The sequence below is a fragment of the Zootoca vivipara genome, chromosome 5 (assembly GCF_965207765.1).
Source record: "Zootoca vivipara chromosome 5, rZooViv2.hap1.1, whole genome shotgun sequence".
Lineage (NCBI taxonomy): Eukaryota > Metazoa > Chordata > Lepidosauria > Squamata > Lacertidae > Zootoca > Zootoca vivipara.
This window is the reverse complement of record NC_142588.1, coordinates 8,242,715-8,264,289: the sequence shown is the minus strand read 5'-3', so window position 1 is coordinate 8,264,289 and position 21,575 is coordinate 8,242,715. Positions and strand designations below refer to the sequence as shown.

Here is a 21,575-nt window from a genome sequence, read left to right as displayed (position 1 = left end):
CTCTACCCATCAACTCTCCTGACAGCAGAGTATCCGTTTAGGGTTAGTATATCTGTCCCAAGAGTTCTGCTGCTAAGATTTTGTAATTGTTTTATGGGTCCAAAATCAGGAACAGTTCCAGGCATCCCAGGTCTTCCCTCTTTTTACAGACTTGACCCGGTCAGATAGCTGTGAAGAAGTCCTGATTAGCTTCATTCTACATTTCCGGTCTATAGCTGAGCCAATAAAACTTATCTCTTTGCACACACTACCTCTCTGCATGAGGTTGGGTCCACTACAGTAGTTACATCACAAAGAGGTGCAGAGTTTGGGGACCATCATTGTATGTGTATCATTTCTGAGTCCTAAGCCTGGAAGCAAACCCATCTGATTTAAGCTGGACTTACATCCAGGTCAGGATGCTTCAGTACTTACGTATCACTTCAACTTTGTAGGTAGCATTGATTTCCCCAATTCTGTTGAATACTCGGCAGGTGTACTTCCCGCTGTCCTCTGGCTTCAGGTTCTTCAAATTCAGCGTCCACTTCTTCCTTTTGTTCTCGCCCATCACCTGCGGCATAAGAGGCTTGTTGTCTTTTAGCCAGCTGATGTCAGGTCGAGGATTCCCGCTAGCCATGCATTTCAAGCGGACCGAACTCCCGACGGGTCGGGCAATCACTCTCCTCCTCATTTTGGCCGGCTGAGTGAACCGAGGGCGAGCTGCAAAGGCAAGCAAGGCATCAAGGGGGGGCAGGAAACTGCCAAAACGGTATACAGGGTTATGCCCATGAGCAACGAAAGCCAAATCTATAAGGCACTAAGCTACATAGGTGATGCAGAGTCCTACAGTACAGCATCTACAAACTTTACAGTTCTTTAGTGCTAACATTTGGGAACGTTCCAAAACCATCAACCCAAGGAAGAATCAGAAGCACACAGAACAATAGTATGAAGCAGGTATTATTGTTATACATGTGCACATTGCATTTTACCAAGTTCCTGTTTATCGCAGCTTCTTTCTCCTAATAAGAATTATAGGCCAAGTGCCAGGCTTCCCACCAAGTACCAAGCTTGCTTTGAAAATCACTCCATTTGTCTCAGTTGCCTCATAGAATCCTGTGTGTGTGTGTGTCTGCACACACACACGATTGTATAAAAGCTTTTTCAAAGAAAGCTAAAAAAAACCCCATGGCCTACCTTTGCCCTTCTCAAAAATCTATCTGTGATACTCCAGATCCATTTCAATCCGGGTTTAGGCCTGGTTTTGGTATGGAAAATCCCTTGATCACCCTGTATGATGACCTCTGTTGGGACAGAGACAGGGACCATGTGCCCCTGTTAATTCTTCCGGATATCTAAGCAGCCTTCGATACCATCGACCGTGGCATTCTTCTGAAGTGACTGTCCAAGCTGGGTTGGGTGGCACCAATCCAGTTCTATTTGGGTTATTTTCAGAGGGTGGTGCCATGAGGTTTGTTTTTATCCCCCATGCTTTTTTAACACCTACATGAAACTAATGAGTGGGGGCATCTGGAGTTGGAGAGTAAGTTGTCAACAATACACTGATGATATAGAGCTCTTCTTTGCACCTGCCTTCTTATAACATATAAGTGCTCTTAAAATTAAACACTCTGAATGTACTAATTTTAATTCTTGAGATACATTGATATGTGTGCATTCTATAAAGGTAAAGGTAAAGGACCCCTGCGATTATGAGGTGCAGTGCTCATCTCGCTTCAGGTCCAGGGAGCCGGCGTTTGTCCACAGACAGCTTTCCAGGTCATGTGGCCAGCATGACCAAACCACTTCTGGCACAACAGGACACCGTGACAGAAACCAGAGCGCACGGAAATGCCATTTACCTTCCCGTCACAGCAGTACCTATTTATCTACTTGCATTGGCGTGGTTTTGAACTGCTAGGCTTGCAGGAGCTGGGACTGAGCAACGGGAACTCACCCTGTCATGGGGATTTGAACTGCCGACCTTCTGATCGGCAAGCCCAAGCGGCTCAGTGGTTTAGCCCACAGCGCCACCTGTTTCCCTACACATTGATACCTCACTGGCTCATTTATTTTACAAAGATGGGCTGAAAAAATTAGAATGAATAGATCTTTTTTTCTGATCAATAAAGCAATCTATAGGTGTGTGCTGCAGGGGATAGGTGGACAATGCCAAGTTCATTCCCATAGGGGCTTCTGGCAATTCCAGCATGCAGCTGGGCAAATGTAATCTGCCTACATGCAGGGGACGGATTGGAAACAGATATGCCCTCCTCCCAGCCATTCTTCCTTATCTTCAGGCCAAACAACAAAACAGAGCGTGGCGGCTCCTCTTTCCCAACACCACAACGTGGAAACGGAAAGGATATGCGTAGCTCTCACTATGTGAGCAGGCTTTAAAGTGCAGACTTTCTCTCATAACCTCATCTCCGTCCCCCCTCCTGTTCAGCCTGCCCCATCTATTCTCACACACTGACCTCATATTTCGGATACATCTGATGGGGGAATCCAGCTCAAACATCTCCCTTATGTACATTGTACCTCCAGGAACATTTTTAGCCAGAGCGGCAAGTGCCCCCCCCCTTCTCTACCCCCCCCTGACATTCTGGGTCTCGGCCATGTCAGGATATTTTATTTCAAACTCTCTTTCTTGCGCAGCACAGAAATGCTTTGCTCTCTGCTCATGGGCTTTCATGTGTAACCTAATGAACGGGAGGGACTCCAGCATTCAACGGCCGAGCAGACAGCTGGAGTGATAAGTGTGATATCCTAGCTCATTCTGTAGGGACTGGTGTGTAAATGTGTAGGTATTCCCCAGATCATCTCCCTGAAAGCGGGAGGCTTCCCTTGCAGCGAAAACAATCACGCTCCACGGGGGCTTCAAAAGGCAACCCCGTTTGTCAGCAGAGCTATTAGATGTCTGAGCACCACCACACCAGCCACTTCCACAGCACTGCGGATATAGAAGGCAAAAATCCCAGCCCTGTTAAAGCAACTGTTAAGGAAAAGGTCCTTAAGGAAAAGGAGGTCCGAACTGCTCACTCTCAGTCTAGCGCCATTCCTTTCACTTCTAGTCTATCAATCTACCTTGCCACACACACAGGTGCCATTTTGAGGCATTTGCTCCTGCACTGATTCATTCAGATTTGCCATGCTGCTTTTATTGCAATTGCTACTGTAATCATCTGTGTGCATTGCTGTGGCGCCTGCCCATTCTTTGGGCATACGTTTGTACTGGGCAAGAGAAAGGGTCAATAGGTTGACCAATAAGAAAGCCCGGGGGTGGAGCCTACCTGATTTTGAGGCTCAGCCCAGAAGTTTTGACAGTTAGTTCGGGTTGGTTCTTTTGGGGGGGGGAGAGATAGAGGAGTCAGAGTGAGTTAGAGGCAGAGACAAGATTGAGAAGGAATAGAGTGACAGCGTTTTGAATATATTTTAAAACTTGTTTGTGTTTGAAATAAACTTTAATCTTCGTTGTTAACTCTACCTGACTGAGACTCAATACTTCACCGGGGAACCCTGGTTTTTTTTTCACAAAATTGGTGGCAGCCAAAGAATAAAGTAGTGGTGTACAGGTCAATAGTCCATGAAACGACCAGGGGCTCTGTACAAACACCACAAGTGTGTGTGTGTGTGTGAAGCTTTTGCACGTTCAGGCAATCACTAGAATATGCATTATTTGATATGCAAATGCCTAATTGCAATTGATGTATCTGGGTACACACTGATATTTTTTGCAATCTCAATACCCCCTGTTTACCACCAGGACTGTGGGACAAGGAGGTGGGACTAACTCTTTTCCATGTGTTGCATGTTGCAGTCCCACTGAAAATGGCTCTGTCTGAAGCTGCTATTGCTGTCAAAAGAAGCTCCCCTCCCATGGCAAATAGCACAGAGAAAAGGGTTAGTCCCAGCCCCATATCCCTTGCCCTGATCCCAGTCAGTGCTATTTAACAACAACAAATATGCATTTTGGAGCCAAACTAAGCAATGCATGGAAATATTGTGGTTTGCCTAAAGCCACTCGGCAAGATTCTTTCCTAGACAGAGATTTTAGCGTGGATTTCCAATGCCCAAAACCCAACCATTTAGCCACTGAGTACACTGTCAAGGCGGGACGCAGGTGGCGCTGTGGGTTAAACCACAGAGCCTAGGGCTTGCTGATCAGAAGGTCGGCGGTTCGAATCCCTACGACGGGGTGATTTCCCATTGCTCGGTCCCAGTTCCTGCCAACCTAGCAGTTCGAAAGCACGTCAAAGTGCAAGTAGATAAATAGGTACTGCTCCAAGCGGGAAGGTAAACGGTGTTTCCGTGCGCTGCTCTGGTTTGCCAGAAGCGGCTTTGTCATGCTGGCCACATGACCTGGAAGCTGTACGTTGGCTCCCTTGGCCAATAATGCGAGATGAGCGCCGCAACCCCAGATTCGGTCACGACTGGACCTAATGGTCAGGGGTTCCTTTACCGTTTTACACTGTCAAGGCAGCGTAGAAGCAATACCACTTCCCACCATTTCTGAGATGCTTACTCTACCCTCTAAAACTTTGGGAGAGCATCAGGAAAGATAGATTAGGAAGCATGCTAAGTCAACACGCCTTTCATGTCCTTGAGATCTATCTTGCTGAGTATGACTACAATCCACCAAACAACTCTGGGGTGCCCAATTCAGAAACATTTCTAGGCTTGTCTGATTAAAAAGGCAGTGATAGAGTTTACATACATGACCTGGAAGTCAACTAGAAAGGGAAGAGATGGGAATTACCACATGTCTCACCAATATTTGCAGTCCCTAATATATATATATATATATTTTGGGGGGGGGAGGTTGGGTCTACACTGGTTTATGCTGCATGCTTGTTCCATACGTTACCTTCTTTCCTTCAAAGTAACTCTAAAAATCCAGACTTATGATAAAGCTACAGTACAATGAAATCCCAAGAACAGGTAACTCTGAAATAGCTAACTTTGCTGCCTTACTTAGTGTTGCCCCCAATATGTCATCCATGGTCTGTAGTTTGCCTCCTCCCGTCCTCTCCTCATTTCTGCCCCAGGCATTTAGTTTAGTCAAGTACTCATCTTGCTCACAACAATCAGAAAGGAAAGCAATACTTTTGGAGTGTGCTCTCTCTCTCTCTCTCTCTGAAATAGGTAAAGTGATTGCCTGCCTCACCTAAGCTGCTCTCCATTTCTCTGTATGTTACACTGAAGCCAGATCAAACAGTTGTGAAATTTCTCCCCCAGAAAGAAAGAAAAAAGGAATGCAAATGGGGGGGGGAGAAAGGATGCCAAGTTAACAATGGAGAAAGAAAGAAAGAAAGAAAGAAAGAAAGAAAGAAAGAAAGAAAGAAAGAAAGAAAAGCAGGCAATGAAAGGGGGAGTTATCTTTCTTTTCTGTAAACACCTGCTCCAAAATCTGTATAATTTGCTGAAGCTTTGCTAGCTAGACCAAAAGGGTCAAAGGATTTTTGTACAAAGCACCTCATATTTCATGTTCTTTTTTCAAGGGTTCCACTACACATCCCTGGGAGTTTGCTTTGTAATCCAGAATGCGGCAGCCAGGCTGGTGACTGGGAGTGGCCGCCAGGACCATATAACACTAAAGGATCTTCACTGGCTCCCAGTATGTTTCCGAGCACAATTCAAAATGTTGGTGCTGACCTAAATGGCCTTGGCCCAGTGTAACTGAAGGAGCCCCTTCACCCCCATTGTTCAGCCCAGATCACGTGAAGCCAAATAATTTAAACAACTAAAAGATGCTGTGTGCTAACATGGTAGGACATATGGGTTTCCTGACTAGCTTATACCCCTGTATATAAGCAAAATATGTGACAAAAGCAAAGGATAACATTTAGAAATACAAAGTTGTGATTGTTTTTCTAGTTCAGAGTAGAATTATTGCATTTTATTTCTTTGGTGATTGCTCATGCCATGACTTGACTTCATAAAATCTGTTGTGCTATTTTAAATCAAGTGTTTCTAAGAGAAAACAGACAGCAAACACAGATGTTACGTTGCACAGCGTGCGGTAGTTCTTAGTTATCTGCAAAACCAGCTGGAGGATTTCCACTTTGCAATAGTGTCTCTCATATTTTTGTGTTGTTTTTGTGGAAAACTCAGCTGTCAGTTTGAACTGTACCAGGTATTGATTGCACACCAATTTAAACAATTGCTCAGCTTAGGTAAATACTCTTGATGTATTTGTCCCTCTGTGTTTACCCAATTACTGCACTGCATCATGGGTTAGAAACTTCAAGGTTGTTTAAAGAGCCATTAAACAAGACACAAAGGTGAACTGACGTTACAGGTTAAAGTGTCACAAAAATACAGATAAAAAGAAAGATTGCAACAATGCAGATATTTTGGCAAGAAGAGTTTGAAATATGAGAATGCAGATTCTGGCCAAAAATACAAGGTGCAAGCATGATGCTGTTAAAACGGTCAGACATTGAAATGGCCACTCAAACTTTGGCTGCAATATGTGTTTGTTCCACAGGAATAATATCTTGCCAGTGCAGTCCCTGTTAACTGGAACTGTGTTCTGTCTTCTTATCCTCTAGGCATAACATAGCTAGTGAAATTGAATGTGTCTTTGCTTACCCCAGAGCTTCCCAGAATGGTCTTCAGATTCACTATTGGGAACTTCAGGTGCTAGACTCTCTCTTCCCGAACTTGCATCATCTAGATTCAACGACAGGGAAAGGAGAAACAGTTTAAAACATCATAAAGCAGCATCTGAACTGGAACGCAGCTGTGCTTTTGCAGGAACTGAATTAAATGGCACATTCCAACATGCTGAATATGTTTTTGCTACCTGCTGCCAGTTCAGTTTCTTTCTTGTTTTTTTAGCTTTTCAGCTGGCTACTAACATGATGGGAGATTAATTAATGCTTCCATTAATAGCGAACCAAAGCCCCTTTGTTTATGTTTACAGCCCGGCGTTCCCAAGGAGGAGATGGAACTGTTTTACACTCCTCGCAAATGATGGCATAAATCAAAATTATAGCTGAGGAGGCAACTGAGACTTCTGGGAACCGGCCATATTGGAAGGCAACATTTCACAGAATTCAGAAAAATCCAGGAAGTGAAAAGCTGCTTTCTTTATTTTGAAGCTTGCATGGTACCTCTCTTATTTGGGCCAATGAAACTGTTTGGGAGAGCAGCAGTGTGAAAAGCTGTGGTGAGGGGAAAGCATCAGTGCTGAATGTTACTTTATAAAGGACAAAGCAGGTGGTGTTGTGCTTATGAGTACTGGACACGGTGTGGGGAAGAGCTCACTTTGAATCCTTGCTCAGACATAACACTCTCTCGGTGACCCTTGGCCACTTCACCACCTTTCATACTTCACAGGTGGTTGGGAGGATAACGTGGGGAACCAAGTATGTTACCTTGAGCTCCCCAGAAAAAAGGGAGGATGTGCATGTAATAAATTACTACCCTTATGCGCAAAAGAAAGAAAGCACCACCCCATTGTGGCTGTCCCCCTGCTCCATCTTGGTAAGCGGGATGGCCGCTACTGTTGTGAGGCCATCTCTGTGGCCACCAACACAGAAACGCCGGCTGCTTCTGAGCCTAGTGAGCTGACTTGGTATCTGGTGCCTCAGTCTACCCTTCTGTATGTCCCACGCAAGGGCAGCTCTGACAAGACCTGCAGCTTGTACTTTGTCCTTCTAAAATCTGGCTGTAATGGAGGTTCTGAAAGGAAGAACAAGCAACCAGGTGCATCCCACACCAAAGATACAATGGCCTAGTAGTCTCTGGGAAACACTCCACGCACAAGCTTCCGACACAGAGCAGCAGAGTTCTGCCTACTTCACTTCTCAAAACTGGAAATTGCTTGCAGATTTTACCATTTGCAAGTTTCTGCAAATCGTGAACGAACGCAAAAAGAAATTGGTAAGGAACCATTCAGGGTATATTGGGAGCTATTTGTTACAGGCAGCTAGTAGCAAACAGACATATGGCAATAATATACAGTGGAACCTTGGTTTATGAACACCTTGGTTTACAAATTTTCGGTTTACGAATGCCGCGGACCCATCTGGAACGGATTAGTTCACTTTCCATTACAGTGGTACCTCTACTTACGAATAACTCTACTTACGAATGTTTCTACTTACGAATGGAGCTCCGTCCGCCATCTTGGATGCAGTTTAGATAGGATTTTTTTCTACTTACGAATTTTTAGATAGGGTTGCTTCTACTTACAATTTTTTTCGACTTACGAATGTGCGTTCGGAACGCATTAAATTCGTGAGTAGAGGTACCACTGTACTTTCAAGGGGAAAGTTCGCTTCAGTTTATGAACGCTTCAGTTTATGAACAGACTTCCGGAACCAATTGTGTTCATAAATCGAGGTACCACTGTACTGGAAATGAAGGTTTTGAAAACGCAGTGCCGAGCCCTGAAATTCTACAGGGGAAGACAGTAAAAAGATCCATTAAATGCCCACAGGACTTCCTTGCAGATTTTAAGCAGAGGTTTTGTCAATTAGAACTTAATCCTGAACAGTCCTGTAGAGCAAGGCTGGGCTCCCCTCTTTTGTCTCCAGCCTTATGTTACAGTATGCCCACCAGAGTGCAGACCCCTCCCACCCCCAACTCCACTCATGCACACCAACTAATTGGCATTCTCAGCTGCACTTGACAGGCTGCCAAGCCTTTCATGTGAACCAAATTGCTGTGAATGCGCCAGATCCTTTGAAGATCTCTGCTCGTTATCCAGCCAAATCCTCAAACTGTGGAGCTGCATGCAAGAGTCAGGAAAGCTCTCCCCCCCAAAATAAAAAGTTTGAAGGATGGGCGTGGGTGAATTAAAAATGCAGATAAGGTGAATATATTGAACAGAAGGGTTTCAGAAAACATCATGGCAGGGGAAGGCTAGCATTTGGTGGAGTGGCGGAGGGATTGTGCCAGGGGTGACTGCTGAAATGCAGAGCAGGTGACCACTGTTGCTGTTGCTGAGTGAAAATAAAGAAATCTACAATCTAACTTTTATGCTCATTTGCAGGGTGGATGGATTTAAATCACTGCAAGAAGGGAAGGAAATCAATTTTGATTCTGCAGCACTGTATACGGACAATTACACATATTTATTGGTTACAGTAGCAACTGAAACATAATCAGTTTGCATGCAGTAGACTTTTGCACTGCATAATTGGATCAGCTTAAAGACAAGGGAGCAGTTGTCAAATTCATGGATTTATCTGTGCCTATATGACAAGCAAGATGCCTTCCTTGAAATCGCCAGAACGTTTCAGAAGGTGCTCATAGTTATTGAGAAGTGTGGTGTTTCTCCATGAAAGTAAATTTCCCACACTGCTCTGTTAGTAGAGTTATCGTAACAGATTCCTAGGAAAATGGACTCAATGCAAATCTCAATCAAGTAGTTTGGGGTTTTTAAACTGGAATAAATGATTGTGGAGGTGGGATCAGCTGATTGTTCTGATAAAGTACAACATTGTGTCTCCTGGATCCTACTTGTCAGCCTGGGGAGGAAAACTCTGATCCTAAACCTCTGCTGCCTTGCGGCTATACTCATTCGTGAGGAAGTCTTTGGGAGAAGAAGAGGCTAAGGACTAAGCCCAACACAAATCTGGAGTGGAGTCCCTAAGGCGGTTGGGTGGCTCCTTGTAGGCCTCCTTCTGGTAACTTTTTCAGCCAAGCTGGTGCCAAACGCATTGCTCTGCTTTCCTTGGGACCACATTGGTAAGGCTGAGAAGGGGGTTGTCTTTTCTTCTGGGTAGCCCAGGACCTCCATACATACTGCCCAGATCTGTGCCCCAGGGAGGTGACTTTGGTGCTGCTAACACAGCTGTTTGACTTCATCCCTGGAGGAGCACCCCATGGTCTCTTGGGACAGGCAGATGCCAGCTACAACCACCACCTGTGATGGCTCAGGTCTCATAGGAAACCACAGTAAATACTGTGTGCACTGGGGCTAAATAATGAAGTGAATCATGGCGATTTGGAGTCAGTTTACCCTAATCCATGTTGTGCCATTAAGTCAACAAAGCGTCCCGAGTTAGATCAAAATTCCCACAAAGCTTGGTCCTGCTCTGTTTTCCTGTCCACGATCTCTCTGCTTTTTGTCTCTCTTTGTTTCTTTACTGTAGGTCCATGGGTTTTTTTTCAAGAAAACAAGGTAGACTCGGAAGGCTAGGCCTAGAGAGCACAGCAACTCGTCCAGGTAGATACTGCCCCTACCTTCCCACAGTTGTCTAAGTTTCCTCCTCCCCCGGGTCCTTCCCAAGCAATCTGAGACTGTGCCGCCGTGCCTGTCTTTGCCCCACCCTCTTCATACCTCTGCAAGTTCTGGGAGACATGGGGGGGAGGAGGGGAGCTGGTCACAGAAGGAGAGAGAGACACCCCCCTCCAGCTTCTTCACTAGCCTGATTCATCCCTGCCTCTTGCTCCCCCTGCTTTCCAGCCTCCACTTTTGCCTCTGCTTCTGGACTTCCCTCTGGCACAGACTCCTCCTGCTCACAAAACCTGGTTACTTCTACAGCTTCCGACACCTCCTCCTCCCACTCTTCTCCATCTGACCACTCGTCATCCTCCCACCACCAACCCCCGAGCTCTGAGCCTTCTTCCCTTGAGGGCTCCCCAGCTGGCGTCTCCCACCACTCCTTGGCAGCCAGTAAGTCAATGACATCATGTGGAACGAGAGGCGGAGGACGAATGAGGCAAAGGCTAATATCTCCACATATTTGATACAAAACAACAAAAAGGCCATTCCAAAGGAGCAGCTCTCTGCCATCAAGAGATCCAGTGTTGTTTCAAGTAGTTCCCTAAACATTTTTAGTGGTCTTCCTTTCAAGTGAAAAGTGAGTGAAATTAGGGTGCACCCTCCCTCAATTTTTAAATCTTTTTTAAAGGAAACATACAGTAGTAGGCAATTCCATGTCCATTACACATTGTGTGAAATAATGCCAATCCAACTCACGACAGCATCATTTTATAAAGCTGCCTCATGCTTTCCCCAAACATCATTCTTCCCATCCTCAACCCACAAAGTTAAAGAGCTCTAAAACACATCAAACCTTCTCTATTGGGCAAATAGTATGGCTTATTCTGAGCCACTTGAAACCCTTCACAGTTTAAAGCAACACAGTAAATCAGAAATTATGAGTCTTCATGCATGCATTTTCCAAACCACAGCTACTACCACTTTTTCCCAGGAACTTAAAAAGATGCTGTTGCTAATATGCATCTAATTAAATTTGTGGCCCATCCTTCACTCCCTTGCTTCTTTCAAACTGAATGTTCACTTGGGATGTAAATGCAAATGTGCATTCTAATCCCTATCAAGATAAACACCTGATACCTGGGAATACAAATAACAACTAAAAGTATCGATTTGTACCAAGAAAATTATGAAAAATTATGGAAAGAAATTAAGCAGAAATTGGAAAATTGATCTAAATTAAAAATTTCATTATTAGGCAGAGTATCAGTTATAAAAATGAACGTTTTACCAAGGATGATATAGCTCTTCCAAAATTTACCAATTTTAGGAGGCGCAAGATGTTTTAAAGATTGGAAAAAGGACATATCAAAATTTATATGGAATGGCAAAAAAACAAAAATAAAGTACAAATTATTGATAGAAAAAAAGGAGAGAGGAGGGTTTAGTCTGCCAGATATGGAGTTGTATCATGATACGGTCGGTTTAATGTGGATAAAGGATTGGATAGAATTAAAAAATACCGATGTGTTGGATTTAGAAGGAGTGGGTTTAGGTTTTGGATGGCACACATATTTGCTGGAAGAAAAGATGAAGGTACAAAGTAATTTTATGAACAATATCATAAGAAAATCCTTGTACAAAATATGGAGGAAACATCAAGGCATATTGGAGCCCAAAACACCGTGGTGGGTATCACCTATGGAGGTAGTAGCAGTGAAGAGAGTGAATATGGGAGAAAATTGGCCAACGTATAAATCATTATTAGAGGAGGTTGATGGGAAAGTAAATTAAAAGAATATAATGAAATCAAATCATATTTCAATGTTTGGTTACAATATTTTCAAATCAATCAAAGATTTCAAAATGATAATAAAATTGGCTTTGAAAAAGAAATTTCCAAATTAGATAAAATATTATTAGAGGGGAAAGATAAATATATTAAAAAATTATATGAGAGTGGGAAATTATATTATTATTAAAATTATATTATTAGAGTGGAAAACAAAAGATGAACAAACAAAAGGAAGTTATGATTAGATGGGCACAAAATTTGGGGAAAGTAATCATGTATGAAAAATGGGGAAAATTATGGAAACGGGACTTAAATTTTATCTCAAATTATGAGTTGAAAGAAAACGTGCTCAAAATGCAATATAGGTGGTACCTAACACAGCCAAAGTTGTTCACTTTTGGGGGGGAGGAAAATTGCTCATCTGTAACAACGACGCAGCAGAAATAACAGAGCGATGGAAGAGGGGGGGGAGGGACTTTTGCTCCATTGCTTTTCACTGTCGCCGATCGAGAGGGCCTGGTATACAGTAGGTATACATTTGGCGCCCCCCATAATACATTTGACACCCCCCATAATTTGGTGCCTAGGTGCACCGCACCCTTTGCACCCCCAGGTAAAGATGGCCCTGCACCTGGATGCACACCGCAGTGTTCCATTAAAAGCATAGTATTGCAGATAAGACAGAATCTGTGCTTAAATCTGCATTTAGATGCACATCTGGATAGGCCCACAGAAATCCCAACAATACAGACCAATCTAGTGAGTTATATGCATGCAGAAGAAGGTGGCTGTCCATGTGCAAAGCTCCTTACATGGTTTGGGTGAGAAAGCCCTGGGTGTGGGAACTGGTAAGAGGCATCCGAAAGGGATGGGGGAAAGGGAACATGACATGGTAGGAACAAAATGCACAACAGCAAACATTCACACTTGCATGTTTTCATTAGTCATTTTGGCAGTTGGGATAATGGGATGTGTTTTCAGGGTGGTATCCCAAGAGATTCCATGGATGCCCTGATTGAAACTGATGCAATTGCCACAGTTGTATGTATCCTAGAACTTGAAGAAAAACAAACAGTGCTGCAATAACTTGGTGCTTAACATTTAGAAACCGTGTTTGCAGAACTGGTTGTTCCCCTAATATTAAGTTAATTGAGGTGCTGCATCTTATGTTTGCTTGTTTTTGCACATTTTCCAGTGCACTCTCTGTAGCTGGTTTCTAGTTCTTCTGCCTTTGAGTTTCATCGGTTTATTGCAAAAAAAAAAAAAAAGGAATGGCAGATTTAGCTGCAAATGCAGGCCTTACAGAAAGGCAAACCAGCTGTCCTTTCTGGCTAGCAACGAACTTTCCATAGCTTTAGTTGCAATATAATGGAGGCACCAGCTTGTTTGTTGCTTCTTCTTTCTTTTTTTGCTATAGCTGAGAGATTTTTCTCCCTTGAATTCCAAGTAGTCACAAAGAACCCTGCTAGGAAAAGCAATAAAATTCTGCTAAATAGATAAATTTTGACTTCCACTGAAAATTAACAGGAGGAAAGCATAGACTCCAGAATACCCTGAGGACAAAGCTTGATTTGCCAGAACGCTAGCAAGGTTATGCTTAAAATTCTACAAGGCAGGCTTAGGCAGTATGTGGACCGAGAACTCCCAGAAGTGCAAGCTGGATTTCGAAGGGGCAGAGGAACCAGAGACCAAATTGCAAACATGCGCTGGATTATGGAGAAAGCTAGAGAGTTCCAGAAAAACGTCTACTTCTGCTTCATTGACTATGCAAAAGCCTTTGACTGTGTCGACCACAGCAAACTATGGCAAGTTCTGAAAGAAATGGGAGTGCCTGATCACCTCATCTGTCTCCTGAGAAATCTCTATGTGGGACAAGAAGCTACAGTTAGAACTGGATATGGAACAACTGATTGGTTCAAAATTGGGAAAGGAGTACGACAAGGTTGTATATTGTCTCCCTGCTTATTTAACTTATATGCAGAATTCATCATGCGAAAGGCTGGACTAGATGAATTCCAAGCCGGAATTAAGATTGCCGGAAGAAATATCAACAACCTCAGATATGCAGATGACACAACCTTGATGGCAGAAAGTGAGGAGGAATTAAAGAACCTTTTAATGAGGGTGAAAGAGGAGAGTGCAAAATATGGTCTGAAGCTCAACATCAAAAAACCAAGATCATGGCCACTGGTCCCATCACCTCCTGGCAAATAAAAGGGGAAGAAATGGAGGCAGTGAGAGATTTTACTTTCTTAGGCTCCTTGATCAATGCAGATGGTGACAGAAGTCACGAAATTAAAAGACGCCTGCTTCTTGGGAGAAAAGCAATGACAAATCTTAAAAAGCAGAGACATCACCTTGCCAACAAAGGTCCGTATAGTTAAAGCTATGGTTTTCCCAGTAGTGATGTATGGAAGTGAGAGCTGGACCATGAAGAAGGCTGATCGCCGAATAATTGATGCTTTTGAATTATGGTGCTGGAGGAGACTCTTGAGAGTCCCATGGACTGCAAGAAGATAAAACCTATCCATTCTGAAGGAAATCAGCCCTGAGTGCTCACTGGAAGGACAGATCGTGAAGCTGAGGCTCCAATACTTTGGCCACCTCATGAGAAGAGAAGACTCCCTGGAAAAGACCCTGATGTTGGGAAAGATGGAGGGCACAAGGAGAAGGGGACGGCAGAGGACGAGATGGTTGGACAGTGTTCTCGAAGCTACGAACATGAGTTTGACCAAACTGCGGGAGGCAGTGGAAGACAGGAGTGCCTGGTGTGCTCTGGTCCATGGGGTCACGAAGAGTCGGACACAACTAAACAACAACAACATTACAAAAAATGATATATCTTAGTTGAATCCCATGTGCAAATTAGAAGAGAAATAGGGGTATTTAGAAGACAGTAGAAGTCCCTGTCCTTGTTGAAAGAATGTGACTTGGGGAGGTCATGTTTCCAAAAGTTATTTCACTACATTATGAATCTTTTCTTAAGCAAAAAACGTGAAGCATATAGCTCAAAATGGATATTATTATTATTATTATTATTATTATTATTATTATTATTATTATCCTCTTAATGTATATGTGTCGGGGAGAAAATTACTCATTACCACTGGCCAATGTGGCTTCTTACCAGGGTCATAGGCTATCAAAAAAAGCTTATGGTTTATTCATTCATTCTGGAGGATACAGTGACAAAGGCAGAAATCCCGATGCCACTTCTGGAGGCAAGAAGACTCCCAAGTTTGAGGGCAGGAAAGAAAGAAAGAAAACCCCTATGAAGAACAACAGAGGAGATTCCAAAGGAGTTTCTAACTAATCCTGCTCTGGAGGAGATTGTGCAAAAATGCCCAAGGGAATATCGTTGAGAATAGCTCTGCCTGCACTTTTCCTTGCTGACCAGAAGAGGACCTCATCCTGGAACCATCTGCTGCAGGACCCTCCACACCTGGAAGGGGACAAAGGAGATCAATCCTGCAATGCCTTATGCCAGGCATCCTCAAACTTGGCCCTCCAGCTGTTTTGGGACTACAACTCCCATCATCCCTAGCTAACAGGACCAGTGGTCAGGGATGATGGGAACTGTAGTCCCAAAACAGCTGGAGGGCCAAGTTTGGGGGGGTGCCTGCTTTGTGCAAATGGGCAGAGTGGCCCATGTAGCAGCTTTTGTACAGATAGGGGAGCTCTGGTCTTCAGTACAGCAGCAATGGTGTACTTGAGTGCGAGCCTTTACTTTCTTCTGTATCAGCTAATGGCTGCCGTTCACTCCTATGGGGAAAAGGAATATGTACACGGCACTTAACAGTATTGCGGCTGGAGCAAAACCTACCCCTTACTGGCCCAGGCCCAGGGGTCCTGCAAGGAGATCTCACACAGATCTGAGGGCACCCAGAGACATGCTTCAGCAGGGGTCCCTATAGGCTGTCCCTCCAAGATGCAGAAGACCCTCCAAGTGACCCTATTTTCCGGGGACAGTCCTGGATTTAAAGAAGCCACCCCAGTTTCTGATTTGGACCTGGAATGCCCCGCTTTCCTTTAGGATGTCTCTATTTTCATCAGAGAAATGTTGGCAGGGTATGGCGTTACCTGACCCCAGAGCCATCTGAAGGCAGTCCTGTATAGGGAAAATTTTAAATGTTTATTATTATTATTATTATTATTATTATTATTATTATTATTATTATTTATACCCCACCCATCTGGCCGGGTTTTCCCCACCACTCTGGGCGGCTTCCAACAAATAGCAAAATACATTAAAATATCACAGATTAAAAACTTCCCTAAACAGGGCTGCCTTTAGGTGTTTTCTAAATGTCAGGTAGTTGTTTATCTCCTTGACCTCCGATGGGAGGGCGTTCCACAGGGCAGGCGCCACCACTGAGAAGGCCCTCTGCCTGGTTCCCTGCAACTTGGCTACTCGCAATGAGGGAACCGCCAGAAGGCCCTCAGAGCTGGACCTCAGTGTCCGGGCAGAACGCTGGGGGTGGAGACGCTCCTTCAGGTATGCAGGACCGAGGCCGTTTAGGGCTTTAAAGGTTTAATGTTTTGTTATGCTTTTATATATGCTGGAAGTCACCCAGAATGGCTGGGGCAACACAGTCAGATGGGTGGGGTATAAATAGTAAAATGTTGTTGTTGATGATGGAATGTTACTATTTTCATTGGAGAAATGTTGGGGGGTATGCATCATATTGACAGGTATTTTGCTAGCTGTTTTGAACAGTACAAAACAACAACACATATCTGAGTAAAATGTTTGGTTTTGGATAAGTCTGAACAAAAGGTGTTCATACGCTATTCCGGAGTCTGGAACAGAAAGATTTGTACTTGGCTTTCAGAAGATCTTTGCTTTAGACAGCAGTGAGCAACTTGGTTTAAGCTAGCAACAGATTCTGGTCAGGATCTGTTTATTCAGTTAAAAACACAACCGCAGCATTTCTCTGCAGTCCACATAGTAGTTCAGATTTGTAATGGGACAATGCCAGTCCCTGCGCTGACTGGCTTGTGGCTGGCTTTGGTGCTTTTGATGTCAGGGACCTTGAAAGCCCCATTTCACAGATGAACCAGCTTTGCATAAATAAACAAAGTGACCTTTGAACTAAAGCCGGAGACCTGAGCGCACTTCAAAGACCGTGTGTGTGTGTGTGTGTGTGTGTGTGTGTGTGTGTGTGTGTGTGAATGAAGCAATCAGCAAGCATCATTAATGCAGCTGCTGGCTCAAAGCACAACTCCTTGGAATAGCGCAACTCTTTAAAAAGAACAAGGGGTGTGAGCGAATAAAGAAGAGAACGAAAGGGTGGAGAGGAGAGGGAAAGTGACGTAATCTGGTCAGGCTTGAAAAATCTTAATGAGGATTTCTCTCAGGCACAAATGAAGCATCTAGCACAACGCCACTTAGAAATTTGTACGAAGCCTCAAAGCAAGGCCCAAATAATACTTTGCTTCCTATTGCAATCATAGCAAGACAATCTTGAAATCTCTTTGCTTATGGTCAATTTACATTAGCCAGACATACAAGGCCAAAATCTCTGGATCCCTTGGAGGGCCAATTAAGAATGGGCCTGCACTGAAGAATCTGGGTATCTTGCCAAGTAGTATTTGTTTCATTATGCCCATGTTGCTGCCTACACACCTTGCCTTAATTGTGCTCTCTCTGTGGCTTTACCCTGAACCCATTAATTTTTTGAACAATGGAACCACATCTCTTTTAAGAAAAGGTTGTGCTACAGAAAAGAAACCCCCCCTCAATAGCGTCCAGGTCAAGGGAAGTAACAGTACTACTCTTTTTGGCCTTGGTTTGGTCAGACCACACCTGGAATGCTGCGTCCAGTTCTGGGCACTACAATTTAAGAAGGATGTTGACAAGCTGGAAAGTGTGCAGAGGAGGGCGACCAAGATGATCAAGGGTCTGGAAACCAAGTCTTATTGGGAACAGTTGAGGGAATTGGGTATATTTAGCCTGGAAAAGAGGAGACTGAGAGGAGATATGATAGCCATCTTCAAATATCTGAAAAGCTGTCACATGGAGGAGGGAGCAAACTTGTTTTCTCCTGCACCAGAGGGTAGGACCGGAACCAATGGATTCAAGTTATAAGAAAAGAGATTCTGACTTAACATGAGGATGAACTTTCTGGCTGTTAAGAGCTGTTCAATGGTGGATCGAACTCCAGAAGGTGGTAGACTCTTCTTCCTAGGCATTTTTTTAAGCAGAGGTTGGATGGTCATCTGTTGTGGATGCTTTACTTGAGATTCCTGCATTGTAGGGAGTTGGACCAGATCAGGCATCCCCAAACTTCGGCCCTCCAGATGTTTTGGACTACAGTTCCCACCATCCCTGACCACTAGTCATATTAGCTAGGGATCATGGGAGTTGTAGGCCAAAACATCTGGAGGGCCGCAGTTTCGGGATGCCTGGACTAGATGACCATCAGAGTCCCTTCAAACTCAACTACTGTATTCTATGATTCTATGGCTCATAGGTGTTGTAGCCTTAAAGGGCAATAAAGTATCTATTCTATTCTAAAGGAGTCCCATGGTCCTTCTACAGACACAACATATGTAACAGAAAAGGGAAGCAGTATCCTGTCATAACTTGCCATAGCTACAAGAACACTTTTTTTGGCCTTGAACCCCATCATGGTGCTAATTTGAGCTACTCTTACCATTACAGATAACAATTCCGCAGAGAAAAAGATTTATGCTATACTAAGACAAAAAAAAAAAAAACACAAGCAGGGCCCTTTAAATACTGTGTTATGAATGAAGTGGTATATAGTGAAAGCATTCTGAATAATGCCACCTGTTTTTATTAATAATATTAAATTTCCTGCTTCTGGGATTGCAATCTATTTTAATAAACAATTTTTTTTGCCTACGCTTCTACGAGAAGTTGACTACTATGGTATATTATTACATGCTAACTGCTGAAGTTTAAAATGGATAAGGAATCTGTATCCAAAAACAGCAATTTGTAAGCCATAATCTCATACCAATCTAATTAATGTGATACCTGAGATGTGTTTCTTTTGAGACACGGGAGCCCGAGTGGCTGAAATTGCCAGAAACACTGCAGGGTGAAACTGGGGGCAAAAGGATGTTTACCACCATTTAAAAAAGGCATTGGTGCAAGTCACGAAGACAATCCAATGAACTGGTTTCCACAGTGGTAAATCATAGTTTCAAAGCCAGGTTAAGGTGGGTTGGAGCCACCACTAAAAGTGGGTAAAAACGCCCACTTTTTAAGACCTCGGGGACTGCTAGAGCCTGTTATCCAAGCAACTCACTCAGCAAGTGTTCTGACTTGAAAACTCATTGAAAAACAAAAGCAGCCAGGCTGGTTCATCTCACGAAAATTGCTTAGCACAGGAGTCACCAATCGTGATTTTGGGGGGGTTATATGGCTGGCCTTTCTTTTGCCTGTGTCCTGTCCTGTATGATAATGGGAGAGAGGGTGGGGAGTGAGAGGGAGGTATGTATGTACAGGTGTGTTGTCTGCAAGGAAGAGCTGCAGAATTAACATTGGCACGTGTGCTTTTTAACATGTTCATAAACATTCTAAAGTTAGGACTGAGCAGTGAGGTGGCCAAGTCTGAGGGTGACACTAAATCGTCCAGGGTTGTTAAAACAAAATGGGAATTGCGAAGAGCTCCAGTAAGATTTCTCCAAACTGGACGGGGAAATGGCAAATGCTATCCAATCTGAACAAGTGTAAAGGGATGCATGTGACGGCAAAATTTCTCAGTTTCACATATGTCATAGGGTCTGAACTGGTGGTGACTGACCAGGAACAAGGGTTGTAGTGGAGAGCCTGACGAAGATTTTGACCCAGTGTGTGGCAGCTGTGAAAAATGCAAATTCCGTGTTAGGGATTATAAGGAAAATGAAGGCTGTCCATGTCATAAGGGCATTAGGCAAATCTATGGTGTAACTGAACTTGTTAGCACAAGTTGCTTTATCCCATCCACCCACCCACTCCTCACCCCATGGCAGCAATTTTGTGAGTGGCAACCACAGCATTTTATCAAAATTCAGAATGTGCTCACTGGTCCAAAAATGTGGCCTCTGGCTTTAGAAGGTTGCCTGTACATTTTGCTTCATAACTTTTCTCCTAGGAGGGTTAGAGGCGAGAGAGACAGGCAGAAAGACGGACAGACAGCAAGTGCAATTGCTCCAATTGTACCATTATAATCTGACTGTGCATAGTTTAAAACACACTTTGGTTTAATGAGCATGAACACACACATGGCTGTGCTGTGGAGGGGAAGAAATATGCCAAGAACCAAAATGCCAGTGTTTGGCTTTTTGCTATGTGTAAACCTGGGCTTGTGGTTTGTTTTCACTCATTAGTCTGGAGAGATATGTGAACCCAGGTTCACATACAGTGGCAAGCCAGAGCCTGGTTTGTTTCTAGCTTGTTTCCTGCACCTGGAGCATGGTCCAGAGAGTGTGGAAAGAGCAACGGTAAGTTTATTTTAAGCTGCAATTTAGTATTGCCAGCAAACATGGCAACACTCTTAATTCATAGGATTCTGAAATCCTATGAAACTGACATTAGATTAACAGATGCTAAATTTATTCATTAATCTATTTTTGTGAATCCAGAACCCATATGCATTCTCTGGCTAGCTCGAATGCGAATAATTGAAGGTCAGGCCAATTTTCTGCTCTACGGGTCATATGGCTCATTACTTGAACTTCAGCATTGTTCCTGCTCTGCAAGGGGTGCTTGCAGTGCAATTGTTCTTTTATTTGTTCTTTTATTATGACAGCCATCTGTCAGGAATGCTTTGATGGTGTTTCCTGCTTGGCAGGGGGTTGGACTGGATGGCCCTTGTGGTCTCTTCCAACTCTATGATTCTATGTTTTATGATATGCAGCAACAAGCATATTACACTGTCATTGCAGAAGGTAAAGGCAAAGGGATCCCTGACCGTTAGGTCCAGTCGCGGATGTCTCTGGGGTTGTGATGCTCACCTCGCTTTACTGGCCAAGAGAGCCGCCGTTTGTCCGCAGACAGCTTCTGGGTCATGTGGCCAGCATTACTAAGCCGCTTCTGGCAAACCAGAGCAGTGCACGGAAACTCCATTTACCTTCCTGCCAGAGCGGTACCTATTTATCTACTTGCACTTTGACGTGCTTTCGAACTGCTAGGTTGGCAGGAGCTGGGACCGAGCAACGGGAGCTCACCCCGTTGCGGGGATTCGAACCACCGACGTTCTGACCGGCAAGCTCTGTGGTTTAACCCGCAGCACCACCCACTGCAGAAGGAGAGCATAAATAATTTAAGAGGAGGAAAATATCAGGTTGTTCAACTTTCTGACGGATGCAGAAAATTGCAAGCATGTGGGAAATAGTACTGGGCAAAAAGGGAGCACTAATAATTGCAAGGATACAGCTAATTGGGGTGTGATACAACTGAATTGGTGTGTGGGTGTGGGTGGGTGTGAGTGCCAACGACTGCTGGACAGATCACTGACTAATACGCTCCACGATGGCTATCAAGATTATACCTTAACGCAGGCTTCAAGGAAGGAAACCAAGGTGCAAAATGAACACTCAAGCCCTTCAAGATCCCATTAAGTGGGATTGCTTCCAAACCACTCTTAAGGACCATCTGCTTTCAGAATT

The 21,575-nt window shown here is 43.9% G+C and overlaps 1 protein-coding gene across 5 annotated transcripts in view; it reads right to left on the bottom strand.

The window, feature by feature from the left end:
• Window positions 1–21,575, bottom strand: part of FGFRL1 (fibroblast growth factor receptor like 1) — a 160,498-nt gene that overhangs the window by 9,400 nt on the left and 129,523 nt on the right. For all 5 annotated transcript variants that reach the window (XM_035138360.3, XM_088669996.1, XM_035138357.3 and 2 more), the window contains exons 4-5: window positions 6,574–6,654; window positions 415–699 (exon numbers count right to left, since the gene is read on the bottom strand). In XM_035138360.3, the coding sequence (XP_034994251.3) occupies window positions 415–699; window positions 6,574–6,654 (366 nt within the window). The remainder of the gene's footprint in view (window positions 1–414; window positions 700–6,573; window positions 6,655–21,575) is intronic.